The 10,475-nt window shown below is 45.3% G+C and overlaps 1 protein-coding gene across 2 annotated transcripts in view; it reads right to left on the reverse strand.

Moving 5' to 3' along the window:
* Window positions 1–4,263, reverse strand: part of FDFT1 (farnesyl-diphosphate farnesyltransferase 1) — a 35,976-nt gene extending 31,713 nt beyond the window's left edge. The window contains exon 1 of one of the 2 annotated variants that reach the window (XM_026518887.4): window positions 3,999–4,263. In XM_026518887.4, the coding sequence (XP_026374672.1) occupies window positions 3,999–4,097 (99 nt within the window). In that variant the 5' untranslated portion in view covers window positions 4,098–4,263. The remainder of the gene's footprint in view (window positions 1–3,998) is intronic. The other variant, XM_048212375.2, reaches the window with a different exon arrangement.
* Window positions 4,264–10,475: the final 6,212 nt, after the last annotated feature.

A 10,475-nucleotide genomic window follows, 5' to 3' on the forward strand; every position in this document is an offset into this window, starting at 1 on the left:
ATCTGGGCTCCCTTGTGGCTGTTTCTGGCCGATGAGACAGCACCAAATGTGACTCAAGCATTGGCTTGAAAACTCCAGCTGCCATGTGGAACCCCAGGGCTAGCCTGCAGATGATAAGACACATATGGCCCAGTCTTCCCTTAACGGTCCAGCCTACAGTCTGCCAAACACCAGACTGTCTAGCCACAACCCGGCCAGCCAGCTGAGCAAACCCAGAAGAAAGCAACCAAACTGGCCCAGACCAGTAGAACTCCTCAGCTCTCCCAGAGAACTGTGAACTCAAGTTGTTGGTATTTTAAATTACTAAATTGCTTTTTTTTTTAAATTGTGGTAAAATATACATAACATAAAATTTACCATCTTAACCGCTTTTAAGTATACAGTTCAGTAGTGTTAAATACATTCACACAGTTGTGCACCCAATCTCCAGTTTAGGCATGGGTTTGTTACTCAATGAAAGTTAACTGATACGCTGGAGATAACAGAGCTTAGCATACTGCCTGGCAAACATAAAAACTCAATAAATGCGGTCTGTTGTTATTAGGACATGGTTATTATCATTATTAATTTTATTAGTCTAACTCACAATATAATTTCTTCCTAATCCCACTCACTTGCCAAATTTGTGTTCCAAAAACGTTGCTTTCATCATATCATCGTTCTGCTCTTAACCATTACCTGCTTCACTGCTTAGAGCTCAGCTTTTGGACTCCCACATGCCCTTACTGAACTTTATACTTCTAGCTTGTGTTCTTCAATTCCAGGTTGGTTTTCTCATCACTCCATACAGGTCATGGTCAGTCCTCTATAAAGCTCACAGTAGCTTTTTCAACTGAGGAGCCTCCCTACTAAATTAAATCTAGTACCTTACAAAGCACTTTTCCTGTGTTTTCTAAAAACCTTTTGCTTGAAGGCATTTCCTCATTTTGCTAAAATTTCCTGAAAGCAAAATGTTCTTAAGATTACTTGGCACTTCCTAGGTTATCTGACTTTTGGGACATCTATTTATTCTCCATGAGACTGTGAACATACTCAGGGTGGGCATTTTCCACTCTGTGCCCATCACACGGAAGTGTGTCAATTTTTAGCTGACTCTGGACATCCTCTGCTTAATGTGTCTCCTCTGCTTAATCATTTACCAACCTGGCATCTCTCGTTTTAAAGTCTAGTGTTCAAAGTTCAACAGTACTCTTTCAGTGTGGTCTGGTCCATCATTTGAATGACAAGCAGCACAGTGGGGGTAAGACAGTGAGCTCTGCAGACAGACAGCCAAGGTCAAAGAGAGGCTCTACCCCTGAATAACTGGACCCCAGGCAATTAATTAGCCTCTCTATGCCTCTGTTCTACATCTACAAAACGGGAAAAATAATAGTACCTTCCTTATAAGGTTACTGTGATGTTTAAATAATAGATGTAAGGAGGTATATAAAATAGTGCTTGGTACATTGTAAGAGCTCAAAAAATGTTAGGCATTATTATGATACTCTTTATCTAAAAGGTAATGATCTAGGTTTAAAAAGTCTCTCAGCAGGGCATCAGAATGGAAGAAATTATCCCGAGCAAGGCAATTAGGGATCTGACTGACCACAATTCTAAGTCCACAGCATGATGAGACTACCTAAAAAAGATAGGGAACACTGATGTGGTGGGGAGGTGGGACGCGGAAAAGGACTTTATTTGTACATGGCCGTTTTATTTCTTAAGGAAAAAAAAGATGAAGCAAATACAGCAAACACTATACATCTAATCTTGGAAATAGACACAAACTGGTTACAGTATTTTCAATATTTTTCTATTTGCTTGAAATATTTTATAATTAAAATATATTTTTTAAAGTGAAAGTAGTCTTAAACTACATTACATAGAAATACAGCATCCATAAGAAAGGAATTTAAAGTTCTGAAATGACCAGACTGAAAGAGTACTGTTCAACTTTGAACACTAGACTTCAAAAGGAGAGACACCAGGTTGGTAAATGGTCTGGAAAGAGTAACAGATAATGATAACTAAAGGAAGAACATAAAACATTTGGCTTGAATATCAGTATTCACAGAGAATATGAGAGTTCTCTTAAAATATGTCAAGTGCTGTATTACACAACAAGGATGAGACTCTGGTTCCAGAGGGAGAACAGAGTGAAAAAAGGTCAGCTTACTGTAAGGTAACGCTTCCTAAAATCCAAAACTGTCTGGGGATGGAGTGGGCAAGTCTCCAGAGGTAGTGAACTACCTGTCAGAGGAGGTGTTCAGGAGACTGTACAAACTGGATTATAAAGCACTGACTATCTGTTTTAGAGCACAGATCCCTGGAAGAATATGTTCCACTGTTCTCCCCTCAAAACACACAAATGCGCAATAACATAAATATTTGCAAATAATTTCAGGAAAGCTCCAAAAACTCGTAGTAAGAATCTCTAATTAAACATCTGTTGAGCAAGGCACAGGAGCAATGTAAAGTTGTAATTCCTTTAGGCATCCCCCAAAAGATGAATCCCCTATCCCAACCAGAACTGAGTTTTCCCTACCGTAAACTTCCTGATATATTCTGCCACAGTTACTTAAGTTTAGCTTGTTTAAAAAACTAGAGGTTTCTAGGGTAGTGCATCCACCTTTTATTCATTAATTCACTAAAGGGACATGGAACAAGATTCCTATATCCGAACAGCTTAAAAGTCCAGAATCAAATATAGAATCTTAAAACTGAAAGGGATTTGCGGATCATAAAAGCCATACACAAATAACCACAATACAAGGCTATGGGACTGTTACAGGTAGTACCAGAGAAAATGGCGGAGGGAGTTTCACAGGTAACTTGTTATGGTGCCTACCTGAATTTTCCATGAACAATCTGGTAATATTTTATTGACCTGACAAGATGGTGAGCTCTTTGTAAGTATTATTTGTCTATACATGCCATCCTGCCATGGGGCACACAGCATAACACCTAGCACAGAACAGGTGTCCAAAACTGTCCGCTGAATGGTGACTAGAAGTGGCACTTACTGAAGCTAGACCTTGAAGGATGAGAAGGATCCTGAGTTACGAGGGAAAGAGAAGAATTTTTTTCTGATGAGAAATTAAAGTGGTTTAATAAAGGACACCAATTAAGAGTACATTAAAACAAAGAATAGTCCTTGTGATGTCCCCATTGGAGAAAAGAATTTAAAAGTTTTGATATAATCCACATATTCAGCTGAATGTGTCTATTCATTCATTAATCACTTAAGAATAATTTTCTTGTATTAATAAATACCTTTGTAAACAAGCATTCATTTAGCAAAGGATACAAGAATGAGGCAGATGAAATAGAAGTAAATAAAACCAAGTTTGGCCTTCAAGAGACCAACAATGTTGCTAATCAACAGACATACAGATAACTAATAAGAACTTGGAAGAGTAAATATGTTATAAAAAACCGAGGAAGGACTGAGAAATAGGGATTGATAAGGCTGCAGGATAGTGAGGGAAGCTTTTGAAAGTGTAACCGAAAACTGGAAAGATGAGCAAGGTTTCATTCCCAAAAAGGTACTGTGGCCATATCTGCATAGTTCATTCCCTTCATGAAATTCTCTCACACGTTCTCTCCCACTTAATCTACCCATATAATCTCAATTTTGCAACCACCTATTAAGACACCGATAAATATCAATGCTCCAGGGCAGAAGGAAATATAAAGAAAAACTACCTGACAACCAATGTCTTGAAAGAACAGAAACATTTTAAGCATCAAGACCATCACCTGAGGGAGGGTGGGGGCGGGAAGAGGAGGCCAGCCTTAGGGACGTCGGCCAGCTGCGCGGGATTTGGGGTAAGGAAAGCGGAACCAGGCTGGGCGGGTGGGGCCGCCAGAAGGGGTGGGGGTCTGCTACCCCGGAGGCGTTTGGCACTCGCTCGCCGCGCCCCTCGCCCTCGATTGTGGGGCCTGCCGGTCAGGCCCTAGGCCGCGGCAGCGCGCGCAGCCGCCCCGCCCCAGCCGGGATGCAAGGATGCTCGACCCACCTGGTCCATCTTGGGTATCACCTTCTGCCGGCCCCCCATCTGGAAGCGCAGGAGGTTGTAGAACTCCTCCGGGCGCCCCAAGCACTTCACGAACTCCATGCTAGCGGCAGGCGGCAGGTTGCCGGGGCTGGGCGCTCAATACCCGCACACCTCTGGAAGACACCGGCCGGCACTCAACGAAGGATTAAAACCAGAAGGCGCGACGACTGGGGCGGAGCAGAGGCGGGCCCAGAGCGGGGCGCCACGCCCACTTCCCCGCCCCCCCAACGGGTCTCCGGCTCTCGCTCCACTTCTCGTGGGCTCGCGGGGTGGACTGACGGGCTCTGATTGGCTAGGACCGCTCGCCCCAGGAAGACGCCGGCCAACCGGCGGTAGGATGAGGCTGGCGTGACGACCATACCCTCTAAGCTAATTGGAGAAGAGAAAGGGGCGGGCGAGCGGGATTGGTGCTTCTATGGGGGTGGGCCTTTTCCTCCACTTCCCCAGGTGGAGGTTGGAACGCGAACCCAGACCCGAGCTGGGAGTGCAGTGGATCCTGGCTTCAGGCGTGCGTGGGCTTTTGGTGAGAGCCCAGCAGGCGAGAGTTCGCTACGATTTTGTCAATAATCCCACCACGTGTGTAATCGTGTTTGTCCTGCCGGCCAGATTAGCTCTTCAGTGACGCACACCTCCTGTGCTGTATCTGCGCGAGGCTGCGGACCATTTAAAAGGCGGGTGGGCCCACCATCGAGTTGGCGTTTATCGTTGACACAAGAGAGCAAAAATCATTTGCGGCACTTAACAGCCCCATAAAACACCGGGCACCTGGTCCAGCAGTAACACCCCTCCTTTTCCGGCTTCACAACCCTCAAAGCTTTTCATTTCTCTCTGGGTGATTTTATTCCTAGAATTTCAACTCTAGGACCTCTTTTTAATGTTTTGGACCCCACTTTGTCCCCAAAATGGATCTGAAGCGTTTCTACCCCTATGTAAAGAGTGATGTGGAAATTTATATCTCCATAGTGTTTTTGTTTTTTAAGAGAGCGCGTGAGCGAACAGGCAGAGAGGGAGAGAGCGCCTGGCTGAGCGGGAATTCCCCTCCCCAGCCCCTCGCGGGATTTCCCCACCCTGAGATCTTAATCTGAGCGAAATCAAAATCAAAGGTCAGACCCTTGACCGACTGAGCCGCCCAGACACCCACTGATCACGGTTTTAGACTGCGCTTGTTCCCCACCCACCACCACCGCCGCTAATCCCCATCCTGTTCTAGTTTTTCCCATAGTATTTATCACGTGCTAATATAATACAAAATTTGCTTTTGATGTTCAGTGTCTTGTTTCTTCTTCCTAGAACGTAAGCTCAATGATTGACAGACCTTTATTTTGTTCACTAACATACCCCCAAGCATCTAGAACAGTGCCTGGCACATACTAGGGGCACAATGAATATTTACTGAACTGCCCTGTACCTCTTCTTCCTCCTCTTTGATGTCCCCCAAAGTTATGATGTCCATAACTGAAATCTCTCTCCCACTGAAACGGCTTCTTCAGTTAATGGCACTAACAGCGTCCCAGTTGACTAATTATCAAATCCTGATGTCATCCCTAACTCCTTTCTCTTCCTACACCTGCTCCCTTTGAAATCGTTCATCAAGTCTATGGAGCCTAAGAAATAAACCTCCTTAGTCTTAATCTCTCCTCTTTGATGCATCTTGGTTTAAGCCCCATCTTGTCTCCCAAACTATTTTTCAAGTCAACTTCCCATCTCTTTCCATGCATTCCCATGTGATAGCTTGAGTAATTTATCTAAAACACACACTTTATTATATTGCTCTCGTGCCTACAATTCTTCAATTTTAAATTCCTTAAAGGAAATGCCTTTCAAGATAAAAATAAGGATTCTGGCGTAGAATAAAGACTCCCTCATCAATTGGCACCTATATTCCTGTTTTTGGATTTTCACTGCCTTCTATTCCATCACTACCTTACTTTCTAGCCCTGATCCAGCCCTGGCAGCACTTGCGGTTCCCAAACAGGCCACAGTATTTCATACTCCAGTCTCTGCCAGAGTAATTCACCTCCAGAATGCCCTTCCTTGCTCTTCGCCTAGCTCTTCACCCTGATGCCTCAGAGTCATCACAGCTCAAGTGGAATCCCTTTCCTTCAGAAATCCTTTTCTAAAGTTTCCTGGCCTCTCCTTTATCTGTTCTTTAGATTCAACAAACATCCACTGAACACCAACAATGTGGCAGACACTGGGGTAAAAAACAAAGATGAGCAAGATGAGGTTTGACCCCAAAGAGCTTCCAGTGGCATCAGACCAGAGGAAAAGACAGACATGGCTGATGGAATGGTGTTGCTGTTTATTAGAGACATAGTTGGATTCTAATCCAGCTTCCTGAGTCTGACCTAGGCGCCCAGAGACTGCATATACAAATAGACAATGGCCAGACCATACACCGTAACAGAACTCCAACCCACAACCTCTGTACAATAGGCCCAGAGTAGTCAGGACAAGGTAACTTCTCTATATTTTGCCCCTACTTTCAACTCAGGGCCAACCAAGAGAGCCAAATATACTCTGCAAGCAAATCACGTTAAGATAACCCAGCTCCTGGTTAGACTGCTTCCAGCTTCTTCATGCCAACCTCCTCCAACCCGAGCACACCTGATTCCTTCACCTTTGTTCATTATAAAGCTTGTCCACTCCCCTGCCTGCCTCTGAGTTTCGGCCAATGCAGGTGACAGGTGACAATGGCTCATGCCCTTGCTCTAGCAAGCTCTGAATAGAGAGCCTCGTTTGTTCTCATTTCCATAGACCCAGTACTTCCATCATGTTCAGTGGATGCTCTCGTCTTGAACCTGGTGTATTCCAATGATCTCATTTCCGTCTCTTCACTGTGAAGTCCTCAAGGTCAGAGACGCTGTCTAAACATAACATCTGGCACAGTGCTTGCCACATAACAAGTCTCCACTACTTTTTGTGGAATAACAATGTTTGCAACTGGGACTGTACTGGAACTTTTTTTTTTTTTTTTTTTTTTTTTTTGTATTTATTTGCTTGAAAGAGAGAGGAGAGCAGAGAGCAAGAGCACAGAGGGAGAAGCAGACTCCCTGCTGAGCAGGGAGCCCAATGCAGGGCTCCATCCCAGGACCCTAGAAATCATGACCTTAACCGAAGGCAGACGCTTAACGACTGAGCCACCCAGGTGCCCCTATACTGGAACTTCTAGAACACACTTATATCCTCCCCGCCCTCACACAGCATTTTTTCTACAACCTACTGAAATACTTTTAACATTCTTTGTAATAAGCCAGCCTCCTCCTATTAGTGTAGGGGTTTGCTTGTGTTTTTTCTCCTTGTGTTCCCAGAACCAGCATTTAGGCCGCCTGTCAGAAATACGTATTGAATGGCTAGGGCCACTGAAACCTGACATTAAATATCAAGTTTTTCACAATTATCACAAAACTCGAGTTCAGGAGATAAATAAATCTTTCCCCTAGAATCTGTTGAATACAAATCTCACCTCTCCAGATTACCTGGACTCTCCCTCTATGTATCTCATCCCTCACCTGCAATTCTGTCAAGCAAGAAGCCCCTCCTTCCATCCAAAAGGCACAGGGACAATCTGAGTAATTCCCACTGTTCCACACCACCGCCCCCATCACCTCTTTCCTAGTTCCCATTCACTCCACTTATGCCATCCTTTCCCTCCCTCCTTTCAGGACTAACTGAAACTTTCTGAGAGCCTCCTGCCACAATGAGGGAGCATGGCAACTGTGGTTTCGGTCAGCCAGCCACGTTTCTGCTTCTACATTTCTTCCACACTGAACCCAGCCTACGTACTTCCACTAGAATTCTGATGGTGCTGACAACAACCCCTACAACTCCACTGCTGGGCGCTGTTTTCCCCACTCAACAGACTTTTAGTAAGTCCCTGAAGTCAGAGGAATATGAAGTCTGCTCCTGAGAGGTCAGATCAGGTGTGAGAGTTATTCTTCCATGTTCTGTTCTGTAAACTTTTTATCACTTTAATCTTTTGCTATCTGTAATTTAAAAATAATAATAAAATGTTTAAATAGAAAGGATTCTCATTCACCCTCCTGGCCTTCTACCGTTCTTACCCTCACCACTTTCAACTGTGGGCTAATACAGCATCCATTTCATTGGTTTTGAGCCTTGGCTACTGGGTACTGCTGGAGAAAGTCGGGAGGTGAAGCAATCTAGCCTGGATCTCCAGTATGGCTCTACAACCCTTCCCTGGAAACCTAAGTGGCTCTAAATTCCCAGAACAGCTGTTACAAACCTTCCCCTTCCTCCTTTGTACTTCAAAAGACCTCGCCTTTGGTGAATTTTCTCTGGATCTGTTTTTCTCTCCCTATCCTGGCCTGGTCATCTTTAAGTGCTGGCGCTGGTGTGCTCTCTCGCCCTGCTAGTGTTTCCTCTCAACTCATTTACAAATCCTCACATTATAGCCACCCCTTAACAAGTGACTCTCCTCCCTGACCTCTTTTCCCCTTTCCTTCAGGACTAACCTTCCTGGACAGCAGACCACCCTCATCACTTCTACTTCCTCGGCTCCCATGCAGGTCTCAGCCCCTTTAGACTGGCAGCCACTCTGCACAAATTGCTCTCTTGGGAGGTGATCATGACCTCAAATTTGATCAACTGACAAATCCAAAGTCCTCTTCTTATTCTCCTCCTTCAACTCAGCGTAAGCCAGTATTATGGACTATCTGCTTCCACCTGAAGCTTGTTTTTCCTCCTGTTACATTTGATCTTTCATTGGCTTCTTTCTGTGCTCTTGCCCCTTCAACACAAGACTTTCTCTATGGTTCCACTGTGATTGCCATCTTTTCTCATGCCATGTGATGGCCCTTGTTACCCTTCTCTGTCACACCATGAGGAAAGCTCCCAAATCTGTGCCTTCCAGCCCAGCCTGCATCCGTGGAGAGCCAGGGCTATGTCCTAGCTATGCTGTCCCCCCAGCTGCAGTGCCACACAGGTGATCACCTTCCCTCACAGAACCTGCTCATCTCCTGGCTGGCTTTCCCTATCAGCAGCTGGGCTGGGCTCCTCCGGTGCAGGTGCCAGACCTGAGCCATCTTCAGCTTCCACACCTACCCCCCATCCCGGCCCAAGTCTGCACAGCTAGTCACCCAGGAGCCCAACCCCATGATGCCCTTGTACCTCTCCTCCTTTCCATTCCCACTGCTGTTTCAAGGTTCCAGCACTTTTATCAACAACAGCAACAGCGTTTTCCTTTTTCTTTTTCTACCAATCACAATGGGTGCAGACCCCCATGCAGGCCGTGGTGCACAGCCCTCCCCTCGTATCTCTAGAGCCTCCCCATCCCATCCCCCCTTGCACTCTGAAGCTGCTGTACTGATCGGATGTTGACTTAGAGGAAATGGGCTGGACACCATCTTTGCCCCAGCTTATACCTAACATTTCACACTTCTGTTATCCCATATGGGTTAGAAAGGTCAATTCTTATTAAGGGAACATATATATGTGTGTGTATATGTACACACACACACATTTTTAAGATTTATGAGAGACAGAACAAGTGGGGGGGGGCAGAGGGAGAGGGAGCAGACTCCCCGCTGAGCAGGCAGCCCAACGTGGGGCTCAATTCCAGGACCCCAAGATCATGACCTGAACTGAAGGTAGACCAGAGCTGAAGGCAGACACTTAAATGAGCCATCCAGGTGCCCCCCCCACATATATTTTCACACGTGTGTGTGTGTATACACATACACACACACACGTAAAAGTGCATAAATATATTCTTGTAGATACAAATAGCAATTAACTCAAATAGTATTTTCACAGCATCTGGTCTTGAAGTAGGGTTTTACAAACTAATTCAAGTTAAAAAAAAAAAAGTGCAGAGACATGGCCTCTGAGAACTTAGAGATTCTCTCCAAAACACCCTTGCATCCTGTTATGGACTGAATTGTGTCCATTACCCCCACCACACCCCCCAGCAAATTCTGACACTGAAGCCTTAACCATGTGGGATATCTGGATAGGACCTTTGAAGAGGTAAATAAGGTGAAATGAGGTCATAACTGTGGGGCCCTAATCCCTCTATAGGCCTGGTGTCCTTCTAAGGAGACGCAGAGGCCCCAGGAGTGCCTGCACTTAGAGAAAAGGGCCTGAGAGGGCACAGCAAGGACACAGCTGTCATGCCAGGAGGGAGAGCCCGGGACAGACCAACCTGCCGGCACCTTGATGGGACAATTCCAGCCTCCGGGACCGCGAGAGCAGCAATTTCTGTGGTTTAAGTCTCCCAGACCGAGGTGTTTACTTAGGCATACATAATCTAAGGCCAAAAGAACTGGCACTTCTGTCAAGTAAAAGAGATAACTGAGGTACAGTTGTGTAAGATTATTTAAAATATGTGATGCAAAGGAAACACAAAGCAGGAAGGATTCAGATTCGATGTCAGAACTGTCATGACTGAACCGGGTTGCTAAAACTGGTTGCAGGAAA

The sequence above is a fragment of the Ursus arctos genome, unplaced genomic scaffold (genome assembly GCF_023065955.2).
Source record: "Ursus arctos isolate Adak ecotype North America unplaced genomic scaffold, UrsArc2.0 scaffold_11, whole genome shotgun sequence".
NCBI lineage: Eukaryota > Metazoa > Chordata > Mammalia > Carnivora > Ursidae > Ursus > Ursus arctos.